At 37.9% G+C, this 22,236-nt stretch overlaps 1 protein-coding gene across 1 annotated transcript in view; it reads left to right on the plus strand.

Annotated features, from left to right (window-relative positions):
- LOC105089694 (S-adenosyl-L-methionine-dependent tRNA 4-demethylwyosine synthase TYW1) overlaps positions 1-22,236 on the plus strand; it is a 127,824-nt gene that overhangs the window by 28,031 nt on the left and 77,557 nt on the right. Inside the window, exons 9-11 of the mRNA XM_010980788.3 lie at positions 492-544; positions 14,063-14,181; positions 22,075-22,184. Coding sequence (XP_010979090.1) covers positions 492-544; positions 14,063-14,181; positions 22,075-22,184 — 282 coding nt within the window. The remainder of the gene's footprint in view (positions 1-491; positions 545-14,062; positions 14,182-22,074; positions 22,185-22,236) is intronic.

Raw genomic sequence — 22,236 nt, forward strand, 5'->3', positions numbered from 1 at the left:
TTTTTGGGAAGATGATTGATGGGGAGTTCCTCAGTCGTTCATTTGAAATGACTCGTATGGCTCAGCGTATGGTTCATTTATATAAATATTCCTTGGGTCCTTGACAAGCATGTGCATCCTGTAGCTGTTGAGTGCAGTGCTGTCTGTGTTCTTGATCAGGTTTACTGTGTTGCTTCAGATCTTAGAGTCCTACTGAGCTTTTGGTCTATGAGACCTGTTGGATACTGCGAGATCTTAAAATCTCTCCTTATGATTTTGAATTGGCCTGTTGTTTCTTTATGTATTTTGAATCTATGTTGTTAGATGCATACACATTTTAGATAGTTTTATCATCCTGGTGAATGAAACTTCTAATGTTTCCTGCCATTGGGTTGTTGTCTATCATTATTTAAGTAAAAAAAAAAAATGATTTTGCTGCAGTTATGTAATCACTTCTTGATATGAGACTTTGAATCAATGCAATTTTGTGTTCCCTGTTTTTTTTCATTCAGGTTATCAGTTGATTGGGAGCCACTCTGGGGTGAAGCTTTGCAGGTGGACAAAGGTATTTGTTTTTATTCAAATGTTATTTCTATTTTATGCAACTTTTATATGGCTGTTATATGTAGTCAGTGAATTTTGCCGTTTTAAAGGTATAATTTACATTTAATAAACTGTAATGATTTTGGATACGTTAAAAGAGTTCAGCATATTTGATGATAGAGGTAAAAAACCCTCATCCCCCACCTGAGTTAAGATATAGACTATCTTCCTCACCCGGATAAGCTCACTTGTGCCCATTCCGAGTCAGTGTCCCCTCCCCAACAGCCAGGCAACAGTTGTTCTTGTTACTGTGGTTCAGTTTTGCCTGTTGTAGAATTTCACGTGAACAGAATCATACAATGCGTAGTGTTTTGCAGGTGGCTTCTTAAACTCAACATAGTGTTTCTGAGATTCATCCACGTTGTAGTGTGTATCAGTAGTTCATTCTTTTCTATTCCTGAATCCTATTTAGTGGTATGAACATACCACGGGTTTTAATCTGTTGATAGATGTTTTGGTTACGTTCAGTTTTTGGCGATCATGAGTAAAACTGCTATAAACATTTTTGTACAAAGCTTTTTTTAAAAATTGAAGTACAGTTGATTTACAATGATGTATTAGTTTCTAGTGTATAGCATTATGTATATATATATTTTTTCATGTACATTGCCTTTTTTAGAACAAATGTTTCAGTTTCATTTGGGTACACACCTAGCAGTAGGGCTGCGAGGTAGGTATGTATTTATAACAAACTCCCAGTCTGTGTTCAGTGTGGCTGGACTGCTTTATACTCGCATCAGCAATTTGTGAACGTTGCTGTGAAGATTCTCACCATGATGTGGTATTTACAACCCTTTTTAATTTGAACCATTCTGATGAGTGTGAAGTGATACCAGTTAGTTTTAATGTACATTTTGCTGGTGACTACTGATGATGAGGGGTACCCTTCATGTGCATGTTGGTCTTTCATACTTGTGAAGTGTCTGTTCAAATATTTTACCCAAATTGAGTTGTTTTCTCCTAGTCTGTGGCTTCCTTGTCCATTTCCCTAATGGTGTATTTTGAAGTTTTCAATTTGAATAAAATCCAGTTTATCATTTAAAAAAAACATGTATTTATTTATTTTCAGGGTTTTTTTTGGGGGGGGTAATGAGGTTTATTTATTTAATTATTTTTTAATGGATGTACTGGGGATTGGACCCAGGACCTCGTGCATGCTAAGCATGCACTCTACCACTTGAGCTGTACCCTCCCCCTTATCATTTTTCCCTTTATGACTCGTGGTTTTTGTATATTAAGAAATGTTTGCCAACTTTAAAGCCACAAAGATATTCTGTGTTTTCTGCTGGAAGCTTTATATGTAGTTTTAACTTTTGTGTTTAGGTCTGTCAACTAATTTATATGAATGTCCTACGGTATAGCAAGGTATTTAATACTTCATAATGGCCTGTAAGATTATTTTTAAACAGCCGAAAAAATAACCTAATTGAAATAGGGCTGACAAGCCAGCAAATTATAGACTATCAAAACAGAAAAAGAAAGTAGGGTATGCTTGCAAATAAGTGAGTTCTCATTTATAGTCGTTGAATCAGAACAGTGTCCTATGTTGTGACTTGGGAAGGGTAGTGATGACTTGTGACAGAAAATGTATCACCTGTCTTGAAATTCCACATCTTGTTGAGAGCTACATTGTGTTTCTAATTCATAGCAAACCTTTGTGGGCCATATCCTTTAAGTCATAATGGGAACAGAGAATGGAATGGAAATAGAAGTGGTGGGAAGAGTGGCTGAGGGAAGTGAGGTGGACCTCTAGCGATGGTTTCAGAGTGAGATTCAGAAATGATAGGCAGCCCCCAAGTAAGTTCAGTTTCAAGTAATCATTCAGGCTTTCTTGCTGTTCCCTGAATACACTGCACTCAACTCCTCCCTAGCTTTTTGGGCTCTGTCCACTCTCTTAGATCTCTGCGCAAAGAGCCTCTCTCAAAGACGCTGTCCCTTGACCGCCTTGTATAAAATAACAGCCTTCCTTCTTACCCTCTTACACTGCTTGGAGCTTCTCCACAGCACTTATGACCACTGAATAGATTATATCCTGTTTGTTATCTGCCTCCTCCCCTCCCTAAGGAACAGAGCTCCTCCCCAACCTAAGAGTCTTTGTTTTTCTTTCCAGTAACAAAACCAGAGCCTGGCAGGTAATAATTGTTTAGTAAGCTTTTTTTTTTCCCCCAATGAAAGAGTTATATAAAGGAAGGAAGACCCTGCTTAGTGTGGTTCTGATCCACTTGTTCAACTTTGTTTTTTGTTTTAACCTTCATACTTCATGTGCTGCTTCTCTTCCCCACTCTAAATCCTACCCACCTGTACCAGTCAGGAAAACAAATCGCCCTGGGTATTTTAGCAAGAGCAGATTTAATAAAGTAAATTAACTGAATGCTTACAAAGCCATTGAAAGGCCTGGGGTAGTGAAGGTCAGAGAGAACTGCCTCTTGCTTTGAGAAAATCACAAAGTGCCGGACTCACAGGACACCGCTTTAAGTGACCTGAGACGCTGGCAGCATTAAAGCAAATGTGTCCTGGGAGCTCGTTTGGATGCTGCTGCAGACTCAGTGTTTGTTGTGCGCCCTTGTGTCTGCCAGCTGCTGCCGGCGAGGAATAATGGTTTCTCCTTTCTTGCCATCTAAATCTTGCATAAGTGCCTCTCATTGGTGGAGTCTAAATCAGAATCCTGAAGAGAACAAAAAATATCATATGATATCACTCATATGTGTTATCTAAAAAAAAAAAAAAAAGAAGGACACAATGAACTCATCTACAAAACAGAAACAGACTCGCAGACTTAGTAAACAATCTTATGGTTACTGGGGAAAGGGGGTGGGAAGGGGTAAATTTAGGAGTTTGAGATTTACAAATGTTAGCCACTATATATAAAAATAGATTAAAAAAAGTTTCTTCTGTATGGCACAGGGAACTATGTTCAATATCTTGTAATAACCTCTAATGAAGAAGAATTTGAAAATGAATATATGTATGTATATGCATGACTGGGACATTGTGCTGTACACCAGAAATTGACACATTGTAACTGACTGCACTTCAATTAAAAAAAAAAATCAGAGTCCTTCAGACAAGGGAATCTGAGAAATACAGTATTAGGGCTTCTGAACTCCTGTCCAGAAGGCAGGCAGGCACAGGCCTGAGTGTTGACATGCAGTCTACCTCTTTGGATTTTCAGCATCTATACACACCTTTCCAGTTATATTTATGTTTCAAATGATAATATAAACAGAACATTTGCTCCTGCCTAACGTGTTGCAACCATTACTCGTAAAAGGGAGGATGTATTTACTCCCTCTCCCTTCAGTCTGTTTTGAGATCCTCTGCCTTTACCCTGAGGATGACTTTAGAAGGTTAACTACCACTGACCCATGTATTTAGTACCACTTAGCGATGCACTTAAAAATGGTTAAGATGATAAACTTCATGTTTATTTTAACCCAATAAAAATTAGTCTCCAAGAAATAAGTATAAACAAAGACAGAAGTGACTATTTTCCAAATTCATGGGTGAGAAAGAATTCTATAACCTTAAAAAAGCAGAAGAAAACACAAAGGTAACATTAAATGGATAAAAATAAATAAAAATGTCAACCACCCTTATAATTTCTCTCTCTGATTTTTACCACTCTGAGTAGCTCATATAAGTGGAATCATACAGTATTGGTCTTTTTGTGACTGGCTTATTTCACTTAGCATAATGTCCTCAAGGTTCATCCATGTTGAGGAATATTGCTAAATAATATTTCATTGTATGTGTATACCACATTTTTCTTTATCGATTTAATGGACATTTTTGGTTGATTCCATGTTTTAGTTATTGTGAATAATGCTGCTATGGACATGGGTATACAAATATCTCTTTGAGATCCTGCTTTCAATTTTTTTGGGTGTATACCCAGAAGTAGAATTGCTGGGTTATATGGTAATTCTATTTTTAATTTTTTTTTGAGGAATCGCCATACTGTTCTACACAGAAGCTGTACCATTTTACTTTCTCACCAGCAGTGCACAGGGGTGCCAATTTCTCCACATCTTTATCAACACTGGTTGTTTTCTTTTTCTTGTTCTTTGTTTTTCTTTTTGACTTATAGTAGCAATCCTAATGCATATGAGGCAATAGCTCATTGTAGTTCTGACTTACATTTCCCAAATGGTTAGTGATGTTGAGCATCTTTTCATGTGTTTATTGGTCATTTATGTATCTTCTTTGGAGAAATGTCTATTCAAGTGGTTTGTCCATTTTTGATTGGTATTAGCTATTTAAATGTTTAGTAGAATTCACAGGTGAAGCCATCAGGTCCAGAGCTTTGTTTGTTGTTGTTGGGAGATTTTTGATTGCTGATTCAGTCTCCTTACTAGTGATAGGTTTATTCAGGTTTTCTGATTCTTTGTGGTTTGGCCTTGGTTTTGTGTTTCTAGAAATTTGTCCTGAATGTCAGATTATCCAATTTTTTGGCATACAGTTGTTCATACCACTCTTACATACTTTTACTTCTGTAGTAATGTCCTTCCATTCATTTCCGATTTTAGGTAATTTGAGTCTTCTCTCTTATTTTCTTAGTTCATCTTGCTTTGTTGATTTTGTTGATCTTTTTGAAGGACCAGCTTTTTGCTTCATTGATTTTTCTGTTATTTTTCTCTTTTCTCTCTTGTTTATCTCTGCTCTGCTCTTCATTATTGCATTCCTTCTGCTAGCTTTGGGTTAGTTCATTCTTCTTTTTCTGATCCCTTAAGTTGTAAAGTTAGGTTGTAGATTTGAGTTTTTTATACTTAATGGAAACATTTATAGCTATAAATTTCCCCCTTGGCCCTGCTTTTGCTGTGTTCCATAGGTTTTGGTATGTTTGTGTTTTCATTTTCATTCATCTCTAAGTATTTTCTCATTTCCCTGTGATTTCTTCTTTGATCCATTGGTTGTTTAGAAAAGTATGTTGGTTAATTTTTACAATTTTGTGAACTTTCCAGTTTTCTTGATGCTGCTGATTTCTGACTCCATCCCATTGTGGTTGTAGAAGATACTTTGTATAATATCTGTCTTTGAAAATCTTTTAAGACTTACATTGTGGCCTAACATATGATCTATTTTGGAAGTTGTCCCATGTGCACCTATGAAGAATGTATACGCTGTTATTGTTGGATGGAGTGTTCTGCATACGTCTGTTGGATCTAGTTGGTGTATTGTTTTGTGTTGTGTCAGTCCTATATTTTCTTACTTATATTCTGTCTGTTTTTTCCTCCATTTTTTTGAGTGGTGTAGTGAGGTCTCCAGTTATTGTTATAGAGTTGTCTGTTTCTCCCTTCAATTCGGTCCATTTCTGTCTGCTTTATGTATTTTCAGGGTCTGTCATTAGGTGTGTAAATAGTTATAATTGTTATATCTTCTTATTGTATTGAACTTTTCATTAACATGTAATACCCTTCTTTGTGTCTTCTAACCTTTTTTGATTTGAAGTCTATTTTATCTGCTCTCTTTTGGTTACGATTTGGTTACTATCTTTTTCCATCCTTAAATTTCTAACCCATATATGTCTTTGGATGTAAAGCGAGTCTTTTATAGACAGCATGGAGTTGCATCATGTGTTTTTTTCCATTTAATCAAAAGCCAATATTTGTCTTTTGATTGGAAAGTTTAATCTATTTATATTTGAAGTGGTTATTGTTAAGGAGAGACTTAGATCTATCATTGCACTGTCTTTTTTTTTTTTTCCTCTTTATGTACTGTTGCTATATTATCCCTCATTTCCTGCATTCCTGTCTTCTTTGGTGTTTAGTTGATTTTTTTGTAGTGAAATACTTAAATTTCCTAATATCCTTTTGTGTATATTCTGTAGCTGTTTTATTTGTTACCATGGGGATTACAGTTAACATCTTAAAGTTATAACACTCTAATTTGAATTTATAGCAGCATAACTTCAGTAAAATACAAAACCTCTGCTCCTTCCCAGCCCTGTCCCCACCGCTTTTGGTTGTTGATGTTGAATTTATAGCAGCATAACTTAAGTAAAATACAAAACCTCTGCTCCTTCCCAGCCCTGGTCCCCACCGCTTTTGGTTGTTGATGTCACAAAAATTACATCCTTATACATCGTGAGCCCCCAAACATGAATGAATAATTCCTTTAAATACATGAACCTTCTATATTATGTAGAAAGCGAGACTTGGAGTTACAAACCAAAGTTACGCTAATACTAGCTCTTGCACTAATAATTGCTTTTTCTCTCCAAAGGTATTATTCTCTTAAATCACGTAGAAAACAAAAAGTACAGTCAGACTACTGTTACAATAATACGACTCCTGTAATTGCCCATGTGTTTCCCTTTATTGAGATCTTCATTTCCCCATGGAGCTTTGCGGTACTGTCTCCTGCCTTTCGTTTCACCTATAGGACTCCCCCGAGCACTTCTTGCAGGGCAAGTCTAGTAGTCAGGGTCTGTCTCAGCTTTTGCTCATCTGGGACTGTCTTGATTTCTCCATCACTTTTGAAGGATGGTTTTGCAAAATATAGGATTCTAGGTTGACAGTCTTTTTCTTTTAGCGCTTTGAATTTATCTGCCCACTGTGTTCCAGCCTCCAGAGTTTCTGATGACCTCTCTTATGTGATGAATCACTTCTCTCTCGCCACTTTCAAGATTCACTCTTTGTCTTTTGAAAGTTTGATTATAAAATGTGTCAGCGTGGATCTTTTTGAGTTTGTCTTACTTGGAGTTTTGTTGAGCTTCTTGGTGTTTATATTTAGGTATGTGTTTATATTTAGGTATTTAGGTATGTGTAAGGTTTAGGTATATTATATTAGGGATATTTGGGACGTTTTCAGCCATTATTTCTTCATATATTCTCTCTGACCTCTCTTCTCTCTTCTCCTGGGATACCCACAGTGTGTAAGTTCTGCTTGGTGATGGTCCACAGGTCCCATGGGTTCTCTTCACTTTTCTTCATTCTTTTTCCTTTCTACACTTCATCCTCGATAACTTCCATTGCCTTATCTTCAAGTTCACTGATTCCTCTGTCTGCTCAAATATGCCTTTGACTCCCTCTTGTGAATTCTGCATTTCTATAATTTTACTTTTCAGCTCCAGAATTTTTTGAGGGGGGGGTTCTTTTTAGGATTTTTATCTATTTATTGATATTTCTATTGCTTCATACATCCTCTTCTTGACTTTCTCCACATCTTCCTTTAGTTTTTGAGTATCTTTAGGACAGCTGTTTTAAAGTCTGTCTAATATATCTGCCATAAACTATCTTTGAGGCACAGAGTCTGTTGAATTATGTTTTTCCTTTGAATGGGTCATCCTTTCCTGTTTCTTTGTATGCCTCGTGATGTTTCTTTTTGTTGAACACTGGAGTAATGTGGTAACTCTGGAAATCAGATTCTTCCCTCTTCCCGAGAGCTCGCTAATTAATTAGTTAATCTTTGGTAGGCTGTCTCTACTGAGGATCCGGTCAAGGTGTAAACGTAACGTCTTCTTAAGCCTTTTCCTACTCTTTCTTTGGGCATGTGCAGTTACTTTCTGCTTTTCCTCACATGTGAAATTTTTTTGAATGTCCAAGTCTTTAATATCTGGCCCCAGAAAGCGAAAAAGTAAAAAATGAAGCGAATGGGGTGTAATAAGAGAGAAGAGCCCTTTAAATCTCCTGAAAGTCACTTAGCTGTGGGGGGAAGGGCTGGCAAAAATGGGGGAAGGTCCAGCACAAGGACTGCCCACCTCTTTGTACCTCTGTGATCGGAAGCATTAGTCAGAGCACAGATCCCCAGTATTTGGAGGAGAGGGTCCTTTTTACCTACCCTAGCTGCCAAAAGCTGTGCGCAGCTGTTCCAGGAACACGTGCACAGCTGCCTGCCACGCGGCTATGGGGTGGGGTTGGGTAGTTCCTACCGTGCTAGGATCTAAAGTTGACCAAAATTAACCTAAGGTTTTCCCTGGAAAATGCAAGCCTTCAGCAGACTCCAGAGTTCCAACTAGTCATATCAGACAGCTTCTGCCAGTGCAGTTGTCCAGGTGGGGAGATGGATTCCTGGTGCTTCCTGCTCCTCTGTCTTCCCTAGATCTTCCTCCTGTTTGTACTTTTTTAACAGTTTGTTTAACCAGTTTAGAATTGATTTTGCTCTGTAGTATGAAATAAATATCTAAATCAGGAGTTAGCAAACCTTTTCTCAAGGGGCCAGATGGTGACTTTTTAAGGTTTGTGGTCCTGTCTTATTGCAACTTTTTACCTCTGCCATTGTAGCCCCAGAGCAGCCAGAGGTGTAAGTAAATGAAGTCGGGGACAGTATTCCAACAAAACTTTACTTACAGAAGCAGGCAGTGGACTGGGTTTGGCCCCTGGGCTGCAGTTTTATTGACCTTTGCATTGAGCTCTCCATCCCCTGTCAAAAATTGAAGAGTCTGAAATTTTACCTAACTTGCAGGCTAGCAAGTTAGCCTGCCGCGGTTTCATGGATGCTGGCAGAAGGCAAGTACAGTTTATTACTCGAAGGAATAGCATACCATCATTTGTTCTGGTAGCTAAGCCCCAGTTCCCATAAAAGCAGGACCAGGAAGGCCAGGTGTAACATCTGCAGATACGTTATAGGAAAGGAGGCCCAGGCTTAGGGAACATGAATCTTTTATAATTGGCAATAATCCTGCTTGACCTTTGCCCTAGAGGGACCCTTCTTCATCATACTGGACAGTAAACCTACCTGTCATTTGCTCCAGAGAGAGAAACACTGTGTCTTCCAAGGCTATCTACTATATAAAACATTTTTGGAAAGGTAGTCTAGAGTAAGGGCAGTGAGGGCTCTGCTTATAAGACAGTCAGAAAGAGACCCACAGAGAATTGTCTCCCAACAGCCCACCTCCATTCCCCATCCCTGCCAGGCTGATATACACAGAGCCTGTCTGTCAGTGGCGTCCTGTGTGCATTCAGTGTGGATCTACTGGGCTGCAGTTGTATTTTTCTCAGGCTCTTGTTTGCCTCGAGGATAAGAATTCATGAATTAATGTATCGGAGGCTATCTGTAAGTTTTTTCCTCCTAGGTTCATAGCATGAACAGTTTTAATTCTAAGCATGCATTACTCTCAGGTACTTTTCTTTTCCACCCTGCTTATCTATTAATTTTCAGGTGTGGGGGCACTTCCTTTCAAAATGTAGCGTCTGAAGACTTCCAGTCTGGACGAGATGGCATAAAGCCTTTTCTCCTTGCTCCTTTCTGCTAGATTAACAGCCCTAAACTCTGGAAAACACAAGAGGCAACCAGACAAGAACTGTGGAGTGGGGTAAGAGGTAGGCTGACTGGTTTGGGACCCCATGACTGGAGTAACAACGGAGCAGCAGGATCTTAAAGAAGAAGGCAACCCAGACCCTGTGTTTACTGATCCTTAATCTGCAACAGAAGGCCGCTCAGTTAGGCTCATTCCTCCCTAATACGTTGGGAGTCCCTCTGCCAGGTCCAGGTGAGCCTAGAACCACTGGCAAAGGAGGCCAGTTGGGAGGCCCACCAACAGTAAACAGCTGGGACGGGTGCTCTCCTTCCCCGCTGGGCCTGCAGCTCCCCTCCCCTGCTGGGGAGTACCAGGGGCCAGGTGAAAGAGGAAGGAGAGAGGCGCCCTTCTCACCGCCTTGCTCCTGCAGCCGCTGGCCTGGCCTGTGAAGTGTTCTCCGTCCCTGCTGGGCCTGAGAGTGCCTCCCCCCAGCGAGAGGTGCCGTGTGGCTGGCTGGCACTGGCAAGAGGAACCCCACCACAAGAAGTGGCCCAGCTGAGGAAGCCTCTTTGTCCTTGTGTCCTGAGACTCCCGTCTCCTCCTCAGAGTTAGCGGGGCTGCCGGGGGCCATCGAGCAGAGGGACTCTGCCACACCAGCCGCCTACCCTGGGAGACTGCTGGCCTGAGACTCCCCTCCACTGAAAGACCCCATGTGGTCGCTCTGGAGAGACCCCTTTCATCCTCTCTGGTGGTACCAGCAGAGATCCGCGGGAGCCCAAGCAAAATTATATCGCAAAGCCTCTGAAAATGAAACTGCCATTGGAGCCGCAGTATGCAAAAGTAGTCCCGGACCTGCACACTCAGCCTAAGCAAGGTGCCTTAAATGCCTGCTGAAGTGAAGGAATGAAATGGGATCCAGAGTCTCCTAACAGAGCAGACAGAATGTCTAGGATGCAATAAGAAAAATCACCTGTCATACCAGGAATGATGAATATCACAACTTGAGCAAAAAAAGATAATGAACTGACTCCAACGCCAGATGAATCAGATGGTGGAATCATCTGACAAGGATTTTAAAGCAGCTGTCATAAAAATGCTTCAGCAATCAAAGTCTCTTGAAACAAATGAAAAAAAAAATCTCAGCAAAGAAATGGAAGTTATAAAAAACCAGGAGGGAATTATAAAATTGAAAAAATACAATAACAGAAATAAAGCCTCACTGAATGGTCTCAGTAATAGAGTGGAGATGGCAGAGGTTAGAATCAGTGACCCTACTCATCAGTAGAATGAGCTGTGACCAGGCCACGTCAGTAGAATTTACCCAATCTGAACAACAGAGCAGACTCCAAACAGGAAAAAACCAAAGAAATCCACACAAAAACAGCTTAAAATTAATGATCTGAAAACTAAAGAAGAAAAAGATCTTGAAAGATGCTGGAGATAAACAATGTACTAACATCAATTTGGCATCAGATTTCTGATCTGAAATCATGGAGCCCAGAGGGGAGTGGCAGTTGCTTTTCAGGTATTGAAAGGAAATAACTGTCAATCATGAATTCTGTGTCTGGCAAAACTATCCTTTGAGAATGAAGATTAAATAAAGATGTTAAAATCAGGTGAAAGAAAACTGAAAGCAATTGTTTTCAGCAAACCTGCCCTTAGAGATCAGCTAAGGGAAGCTCTTCTAACCTAATGAAGTGATAAAAGAAAGATTCTCAGAGCACCAGGGAGTGCCCAGTGTTGAGGAAAAAGTATAAAATGGGGGAGTCATCCATCGTCATGTTGTAGCTTACTGTATTGCTGCAGGAACCAGGGTGGTGTTGTGTTAGTAGAGGGGTGGACACATAGATAGACACAATAGAATGGAGATCCCAGAAATAAACCCACAAATATGCTTAGCTGATTTTTCACACAGGCGCAAAAGCAATTCTTTGGAGGAGGGATAACCGTTCAATAAATGGTGCTAGGGCAATTAGACATCCATAGTAAAAAAAAGAAAACAAAACCCCTAAAAAACTACCACCACCAAACCACACACGCATCAAAAGTACACACACACATACACACACATACACACGCTCGCGGGCATTGTCTTAAATTTCACACCTTATATAAAAGTTTACTCAAAATGGATCATAACCTTAAATCTAAACTGTAAAATTTATAGAAACAGTTTTTAAAAGAATATGCCATTCTTCTCACATGTCCCTGTCCCTTTATCCTGTTAGCCCTTCAGTATTCAGTTTGGACACCACCCCCTGTAGAGTTCTCACTGGGCCTGGAAAGCTGGTTGGGTGGGTCATCTACCCCACAGGCTCCAGTAGCAACATGATGGACATTTGTCTTTTCCCTGCTTGCCCAGCATCCCAGTCTTTTCATGTTTGGGGAACTTCCTGTTGAATGGGCTTTGTTTGGCCTGAGGGCTCACTGCCTGCAACAGAAGCTAAGGAGGGCAGATACTATTTGCTGGTACCATGTCCGGCAACTTGGATGTAGAAATGTCATCTAGGGTAGTCATTCTTTCAGCTGGAGACTTTGTGTATATGGAGTCAGTGATGCAAAGGAACTGGGGCCTGGGGAACTCACTCTTGTGTCTCTGGTGGCAGCATCTGCTTTCAGAGGTGGTGCTGGTGCTGGTGTCCAGAGGGGGTGGTGTATGTGTATATGGCTTCTGGGGGATTGAGCGGTGGTCCTGCTGGCAGCATTCTTCATTCCTGCCATTTTTTTATGATTCTATGAGATGTGAGATCCTTTGAATAAATTCCTTTTCTGTTTAGCCAGAATCAGTTTCTATTTCTTGCAAAAGGAATCTTGATTGATCTAGTCAGCCTATCATAATAATATTGTGCATTTTTCTTGCTTACTTGCCATTTCCTCCAGCCAGATCATGGGTAGGGGCTCTGTCTTATTAGTCATACATTCAACACACAACATGCCTGAGGTATATTAACTTCTTGGTAAATATTGAATGAAACACGCAGGTCTTCAACTCTTTCTCCATTGGCATGACATTTAGTGCTAACTACTATGTGACTTTGGCATTTGGTGGACTTTTATTTTTAGTTTTCAGTGCTATTTGCAAGATTTGAATGTTTGGTTTGCTTTCTTGAATATTTTATTGGGAATTTGGAAGAGAGTTTACAGGCATAGGTATTCTGAATAATATTTTTCCTTCACTCTTTTTTTTTTTTCTCCTTAATGCAAGTATTAAGTGAGATGGACAGGGGAACCCCCTTTTATCAGGACAGAAAAAAAAAAAGACTTTGTGACCCGTTGACTTAGTAACAAGCTGGTAGATTTTATGTGAACAGCATTGTAATATCAGTGCACTGGTGTTACGTTGTACCTTGAGATATGTATCTATAGGCTGTCCATCTGTGTCCCCCCTCATTTGTTGTTCCTGTTGTTAATTCCGTCATATTTCAGTCACGTAGGCCCAAAATCTTGGACGACTTCCTCTGTTTTGCCCCTCTAGTTGGGAATGGCATTGAATGTACCTCTTTAGTACCCTTCCCCTTTCCTGCACTAGTATTATGGGCCAAGTCACCATGATCTTTCTTGCATAACCTCCTCACTGGTTTCCCTTTTACTGAAGTCAAGTCCCTCTTACACAGAGCTCCTAGTTGGGTCTTTCTAATGATACACTGAGAAAGAAGCTTGGTAGCATCTTGTGATTCTAACCCTCAGTTGATCTGCAGTATTTCTTCAAATTACCCATTCTTACTACACTTACAGTGGTTTTGCCAATCAAATATTAAATAGTGTTCTTTTTTTGGAATAATCTGTTTCTTATTTACATGCTGCTTATCCCCTCAACAGTCTCAATATGCTCAAATTCTACCATTCAGTTGACTTAGAATATGCTCCTGGAGGCATTCTCTTACCCATCTTCCTTTATTCAAAACAGATTCTCTTTCTGATGAGCACTACCCACCGACCGCCCTTTTCAGATAAGACCGCCTCTCTTATCTGTCCTTTGGCATTATATATTATTGTACTAATATTTAAGGCAGTTGGATGGATTTGAAAATGAAGGCATCCATGGTCCCTCCATAGAGCTTTCAAAGTTAATGAATCATTGGTTTATCTCATTAGGTTTTAGAAAACTCAAACATTATCAAACCCCAAACACCATCCGAGCACTATAATGCTACAATGTTGATTTTCTGCCTCATGCATATACCAGTAGGGGTATTTATGGTTATGAAACACACGGTTTCGTCTTTAAAATGATGACTTGGTGTTTTGTTTCCTTGCTTTGAGGATTTTATTCAAATAATCCTTTGTTTTTTACTTTCACAGTCCATGCTCCGAGGGAGAGGAGGTTGCTATAAACATACATTCTATGGCATTGAAAGCCATCGTTGCATGGAAACGACCCCGAGCTTGGCATGTGCGAATAAATGTGTCTTCTGTTGGCGGTAAGTAAAAATGAATGGCCATGGTGCCCAAAGATGGAATGATGTGTAATAATCCATTTCTACCCAATACTGCACTCAGATTTACCAGAAGCTCCGCTGCTTCTGTAATTAATCCCCTTTTCCATTCCTAAGAGTATATTTATGCATTTGGTTGGTTTTCTGTTTTGACCGGTTTTATCAGGGGTTTGCCAATTTTTAAAGTTTTTGAAAGCCTAGATTTTTAACCTTGTGACTCCTCTCCATTATCTTTGTTTTCTTGTTCAATAATATACTAATCTACCCCTTTTCTTTTTCTGACTTAAATTGGACCATTAGCTAATTAAGTCATCTGTAAGACTTTCATTGTCAATTTTCCTCTAACTCCTTCGTTAGCTATATCCCATAGATTTTGATTATTTAATTATTATTCAGTTGTAAATACTTTCTAATTTCCATTTTGACTTTTTTGTAGCTCAGGGGTCAAAGAAGTATTTTTGTTAAAAGCTAGATTTTAGGGGATTATATTTTTGTCATTAAATTTTAACCAAATTGTAGTATTGCTATAATACATGACTTCTAATACCAAATATATAAAATTTATTGAGAATGCCGCATGCCTAGTCCGTGCACGGTCAGGTTAAAAAAACTATATCATAGACGCATGGAAACAGTGTACTTTAAAATTGTTGGGTAATAATCTATTTTATGTTGCTGATTATTTGTTTTATCATTATTTAGTCATCTTTATCCATAATAATGCTTTTTTTGCCTCAAAGTCTGTATTTTCTGATATTAATATAACTATACTAGATTTCTTTTAGTTACTGATACTTGCTGGGTCTCTCTTTTTCCTTTCTTTATGTAACTTCAACTTTAATGTGTCCTTATATTTTAGATGGTTACTTATAAACAAGTGTTTGGCTGGATCAATTTTTAAAAATCAACTGTATTGCAGTTTTATTTCCATACCATGAAATTCACCTACTTAAAATATATAATTCAATGAGTTTTGGTAAATATGTATACTGTGTGACTATGACCGTGATCAAGATGAAAAACATTTTTATTACCTCTGGAGGTTCCCTTGTACCCTCTCCCAGTCAATTTCTCTCATCTCATGACAGCCCCAGGCAAACTAATTTGCTTTCTGATAACATATATTAGTTTACTTTTTCTGTAGACCTGCATAAAAATGAAATCATCCAGTATGCATTTTAGAGTCTGGTTTCTTTCACTCAGTAAAATGTTTTTGAGATTCACCCATGTTGTTATGTATATCAGTAGCTCGTCCCTTTTTATTCCTGAAGAGTAGTTTGTTTTATGGTTATACCGCGATCTATTTATTCACCTCTGTTTGCATATTTGAGTTGTTTCCAGGTTTTTACTTGATTATGAATAAAGCTGTTAGGAATATTAGTGTATAAGTCTTTTGTAGACAAATATTTTCCCCTGTGTGTGAAATTACAAGATTTTTAAAAATCCACTTGGACAGTCTGTTTTTAACTGGTGAGTGTAGTTGTTGTCTGCAATGATCACTGATGTTGATAAATATTAATAAATACATTCTTGATAAATATTTATTTTTAATTTCTTATTTTGTGCTTTTTGTTTACCTTGGTTTTCTACTTTTTCTTCTTTATCTAAGACTACTTTTGTGGTAAGGTATCAGTTTGGGTGTTTCGTTCTAGGAGGCTTTTCAGGTATCTTGCTGGAAATAGAAGCCCTGAGTGTTGTCTTTAAGCTGGCTACATACAGCCCATCATGTGTAGAATTAAATCTTTTATGTAAGTTGGGAAAATGCCTAAATTGCAGAAATCTTTCGTGCTTGCTCCTAATTTGTTTTTTTCCCTCACTGACAACTCCTCCGTTCTTTGTAGGCCAACACATGACTCCATTGTCACTCATTGTGTTGTAATCCCTAATAACTTCCTTACCATCAGTTCTAATAGAGGCGACTAAATTCTCATCTTAATTGAACTCTAGCCAAGCATGCTAGAAAAAAGGACTTCTCCTTCTATTGGACTTTGATACACCAGTCTCTTCTAGTTTTTTTTTCCTCACCAACCCTTTGACAGTTTCTTTTCAAGTTTCCCCTTGTTAGCTCATCTGTGATGAATTCTCTCTGATTCTGTCCTTGACTTTCTTTTCTCACTCTGCATTATGACAGCAGGAGTAGTGTGCCATCTCCACGGCTTCACTGCATACCTGTAGTCTGACACGTTTATATTCTTTATCTCTAGCCCCAGTCTTCCTTCTGAGTTTTCATCTTCTGTTTGCAATTGCCTGTTGGATATATTCTTTCAGATGATCCACAGGTACTTCATTCAAGCCCAGTTTGTCCACAAGGAGTCTATTATGCTCTCTGTTAACCTGCTCTTTCCTATTTTCGTAGTGGAACCATTAGCTATCCAGTGGCTTAGGCAGAAAATCTCTTCTCTTTTTTCTCTAACTCACTATATCCATTTGTATACCTAATTTTACTGGTTGTGTTTTAGGTTCTTATTATTTTGCCCTTTAACAATCAAAACGATTTAATACTTAGTCTGTGCTATCTTTTAATTTATCTTTCATATTGATTGCAAGAGCTATGATTCTTTAAAAATTTTTTTCATTGATTATAAAAGTAATCCAGGCTTATTATAGAAAATTTTGGAAAACATAAAAAATTATGAAGACAAACAACTATCTATAATTCTAGCATCCAGGGAAATTATTGTGAAAGCTTTGTAGTATTTGCTTTCTGTTTTCTTCCCCCTAAGTCTTTCCTTTCATTTTTAAAGATACGGTTGAGATCATTCTCTACTTTCTGTTTTGTATCCTATTTTAATTTTTTAAAATATAAGACTCTTGCTCTATCACTAAAATCTTATATGCATAACTGTCTGTTTTGAAATAATTTTAGTTTACAGATTTCCAAAGACAGTATAGTTCCTGTATGTCCTTTACCCAACTTTCCCTAATGATCAGACCTTACTTAATTGTGGAACAATTGTCAAAACCAAGAAATTAACATTGATGCAATACTCTTAGTTAAACTGGAAACGATTTGAGTTTCATTGGTTTTCCCACTAGATCCAATTCAGGATCCCACATCAAGTTTAGGTGTCATGTGTCTTTCGGTTTTCTCCAGTAGTTCAGTTTTCCCTTGTCTTTGATGACCTTGACACTTTTAAAGAGTACGAGTCAGATATTTTTGGATTTTGGGAAGAATACCACAGAAGTGATGTGACCTTCTCAGCATATCATATTAGGGGCTATTTCTAACTTTTATTGCAAAGTTTTTTGAACATAAATAGAGTGACTAGTATAATGAATCTCTTATGTACATTTATAATGTATGTCCAATCGTGTTCCATTTACCTACCCTACTTCTCACTATTTTGATGTAAATCCCAGCTGTTATTGTTTTATCTGTACATACTTTGATTGAAAGATAATATTTAAAAAAAAAAGCCTTTTAAGAAAAGAATATAATACTATCATCCTATATCAAGTTCTTTTACATGTTTTCCCTTTTCTATTTATCCAGGAATATAGTGAAAGACTGAAAAGTCTCTTCTGGGCATTCCGTTAAATCAGTGGTTCTCAGCTGGGGCAAAAATTTCTATTTTTCACCACGTGGGGCAACCTAGGGCATCTGACAATGTCTGGAGACATTTTTGATTGTTGTAACTGACGGAGGTGCTATTGGCATCTGGTGGGTAGAGGCCAGCGATGCTTTTGCATGTCCTTTAACTCACAGGACAACCCTCCACAGGAAAGAATTATTCAGTCCAAAATGTCGGTTGTGCTGAGGTTGAGAAATCCTGTGTACAGTGGTCCAAAGATACTTTTACATTGAAGGGGATGTGGAAAATGGCAGCATTGAAATAAAAGGATATATCACACCTCCTTTTTAGTAATAGGGTATATGCTTATAAAACATAATATATTATAATGTGAGCACTTGCAGAAGAAAAGCCATATGATTATGTGGATGGAAATATTTGGATCACATAATATTTAGCTTGAAGGAGAAAGAACCAAGTGCTTTTGGGTCCTAGTTCTTGTTGTTTGACATGTTAGAATCTCTTCTTATTCTCTTTTTTTTTGGGGGGGGGAGTAGGTAATTAGGTTTATTTATTTTTAGTGGAAGTACTGGGGATTGAACCCAGGACCTTGTGCATACTACTGAGCTATACTCTACTCTACTACTGAGCTATACACCGCCCTCCTTCTCACTCTGCTAAAATTAAAAAAAAAAAATCTCATTTTACAATCTCTTCTAATCTCTTTCCAAGATTCTTGACATAAGTCGTTTTTTTGAGAGTCAAGATTCAAAGAAAGTAGCAGGATTCAGTGGTTAACACCCCTTATCTATATTACCTGTTCATAGCCAATAATGCAAAAATCCTTCAGTTTCCCTAGCAGTAAACTTACCCAGTTTTTTAAAAAGCAAAAAATATGCTTAACAAGTTCATTAATGAGATTTTACAAAGGTGAAAGTAAATGGAGATGTTTTATTTATCATGGCTTCTGGTAAAGAAGTACTAACATACTAACTTTAAAATTAGAATTCACCATCTGTTTTAATTATGAATAATATATAAGAATGTCAGAAAAGACCTAGTAAAATTGATTTAAATGCTTATATAAACTTTTTTTTTCTTTTTAACAAGTTCTTGAAATAACCTCTGAGCCTCAGTTTCCTAACTGTAAAATAAAACAGCAATATTTTCCTTACAAGGGTGTTGTGAGGCTTAATTACTTGAATGAGATTGTGCATATACGAATATTTTAAAACTACAGTTTGATGTATGGATGTGAGTTTTCCAAAATGAATTTCTTACTTCTTTTTAATAATATGGGCAGTAGACTGTTGTAGATAGATAAGCTATTATTATTCTGTTAATTTTCAGATGGAGTTGTTGAGAATTATGTGTATAGATAGCCCATATTTACCATTGTATGTCTCTTATTTCTGTTTGTTTGTACTTTGAAATTTCATATTAAGAGTTATATCTGTTTTGAACAAATAATCTGATTACAAAAATGGGCGAAGGATCTAAACAGAAAGTTCTCCAAAGAAGATGGACAACTGCCCAATAAACACATGAAAAGATATTAATGATGTCTCCAAATTGAAAATAAACGGGCTGTCCATCAGCTGGTGAATGGGTAGGCACAGTGTGTGTATATCCATCCAATGGAATATTGCCTGGAAATAAAAAAGGAATGAAGTAGTGATACATGATGCTACACGGAGGAACCTTGAAAACATGATGCTAAGTGAGAGGAGCCAGTCACAAAAGACTGTGTTATCACATGATTGCAGTTCTACGAGATGCCGAGGAGAGACAGACTATAGAGATGGAGAGTAGGTCAGTGGCTGCCTGGAACTGAGGTGGATGCTGGGATTGAAGAGTGAAGGGGAGCAGGGTTTCTTATTGAGATGATGAAGATATTTGATTGTGGTTACAGATGCATAACTCTGAATATGCTAAAAGCCATTGAATTGTATACTTTAAATGGAATTTTATGACAACACGAATTATATCTCAATAAAACTTAAAGTTTACTGGTCTTGAGTAGTGAGTACAAGTTTTTAAACTATGTTTTAAATGTATTTTGAATGGTCACCCTTACATCTAGTAAAAAGTTCAAAATGTAACAAAAGGTTATACCATGAAAATTGTCTCCCTTCCATTCCTGTCTTCCAGTCATTTAGATTTTCAGTGATATTCTACACATATGCAGATAAAACTAATGTGTGTGTGTGTGTGTGTGTATAAAGTTGTGTGTATGTGTCTTTGTCTATGCACAAATGGCAGGATACTGTACAGTGTTCTGCATCTTGCTTTTTCTTTCTGTCTCTTTGTAGCGATCCTTTCATATCAAAGTGCATAAAGATTTAGTATCAGATTTTTAATCTGCTAAATGAAATAACTGTTTAGAAAGCAGAAGAGAAATATGTGTAAAGGGCCTTTTGTTTTTAAAGTAGTTACTCAAGTGTGTACCTTCCACAGAAATGTCCCCATTCTCTATATTGGTGACATCATAATATAATTTTGCTTCAAAGCAATGATTTATTGTCATTATTGTGGTAAGAACACTTAACATGATCTCTGCCTTCTTACAAAGTTTTAGGTGTGAAATACAGTATTGTTAATTATAGCACTGTACGGCACAGCCCTAGAACTCAGTGATCTTGCACAACTGTAACTTTGTACCTGTTGAATGTTGAATAGGAAATGGCATTTCCCCCTGCTCTAGCCCCTGGCAGCCACCATTCTGCTCTCTGCTTCTATGTGTTTGACTATTTCATATACCTCATGTAAGTGGTATTATGCAGTATTTGTCTGTGTCTGGCTTATTTCATTTAGCATAGATTAATCCGTGTTGTCACATATGGCAGTTAATTTTATTTTTTCTTATTTTTCCCTTTCTCAGCATTCATGATTTCTTTGTGTAATCCAGGTTACTATCTGGTTTTTGTTTCTTTTGCTTGGACAATTCCCTTTAACATACCCTGTAATGTAGGTTTGCTATCAAGGAATTCTCTCAGATTCTGTCTGCAAAAATCTTTATTTCTCTATTTTTTGAAAGATACTTGCACTGGGTATAAAATCCTGAGTTGACGAGTTAGTTTGTTTCCTTTAAGCAATCTTTCAGGTGTCATTATAGTTTCACCTGGCTTACTTGTTTTCTGTTGAGTTGTTGGAAGTAATTTTTAATCTTTGTTCTCATGTAATGTGTCTTTTTCTCTGACTTAAAGATTTTCTCATTTTCTTGTGTTTTCATTTGTTTGGATATGGTATTTTTAGGCTGTTTTAAAATATCCTGGTGGTTTTTCTGTGAGCTTCTGGCTCTGTGGTTAATTGTTTCTCATTAACTTTGGAAAACCATTGGCCAAAATTTTTCTGCATTTTTTTCTGCTTTGTTCTCTCAGTTTCCTTTCTGGGTTTTCAACTATTTGTATTTTGGTTGTGGAATTCCAATTATGTATATTTTGGACCTCTTGATATTGTCCCACGTCTCTTGGATGCTGTGTCGTATTTTTCACTTTTGTTTTGTGCTTCATTTGGCTTATTTGCATTGGCCTCTCCAAGTTTTTTCACTGTTTCCTCAGCTGTTTGTAGTCTACTGTTGAGCCTGTCGAAGACCTATTTTTTTTTGTATATTTCCCATTTCTGTTTGATTATGTTACAGTCTTCATCTCTGTGCAGAATTTACCCATCTGGTCTTGCATGTTGTTCACCTTTTTCTGTTAGCGTTTTTAACATAGTATAATCACAGTTTTAAAAAAAAATCCTTGTCAAATAGTTTCAACACTGTGTCAAAAGAGTTAGGGTCTGTCGATTGCTTTGTCTATTGGAAATGTGTTGTTTTCTTGCTTTTTTGTATGACTCATAGTTTTTTGTTTAAAGTCAGAAACTTTTTCCAGTACATTTGCGACTGAGGTGAATTTTTCCTGTGTTTGGAAATCGGCACACTTTTCTCTCTGGTGTCCTCTGGAGGTACCTTGTGTGCAGCGTGGAGTTTGCTGGAGGCTTTTTCCTCTGTGTCTGATCCATCGTAAGCTTTAGGTCTTCCCGTCGTACTGCCTCTGAGGGAGGGTCTGTCAGTGTGATTTTGCAACAGCATTTCCCTGTTGGTTGTTACTGGATGCTTGTCTAGCCTAGTGCGTGTGGCTAGGAGAGAGGGGTGCGCGTTTTGTATTGTTCTGATTAAGCCTCTGTCTTGGCCAGGCACTTCTCTTCTCTCTCCACATGCTGGGTGTCGTGACTTAAAATAAATCATAAAATACAGCTGTAAATAGCTGAGCTTTTAGGAGGAAACCAACCCTGATTTTATGATAACATGGACTCCCTCAGAGTGGGTGACTAGCTGAGATCTAATGCTGGGAGTCCTTTAGAATGTTTGCCTCTTTTCCAGGCACCACACCAATCCGGTGGGTACTGAATGGCGGTGGAAGATGGACCAGCCTGAAATGATCTTAAAGGAAGCCATTGAAAACCATCAGAACATGATCAAGCAGTTTAAAGGTATTTATCTTCCTTCTACAAAGGAATGCTCATAACCTGAATTAAATTGGCA

This window comes from Camelus dromedarius, chromosome 24 (assembly GCF_036321535.1).
Source record: "Camelus dromedarius isolate mCamDro1 chromosome 24, mCamDro1.pat, whole genome shotgun sequence".
In the NCBI taxonomy this organism is placed as follows: Eukaryota; Metazoa; Chordata; class Mammalia; order Artiodactyla; family Camelidae; genus Camelus; species Camelus dromedarius.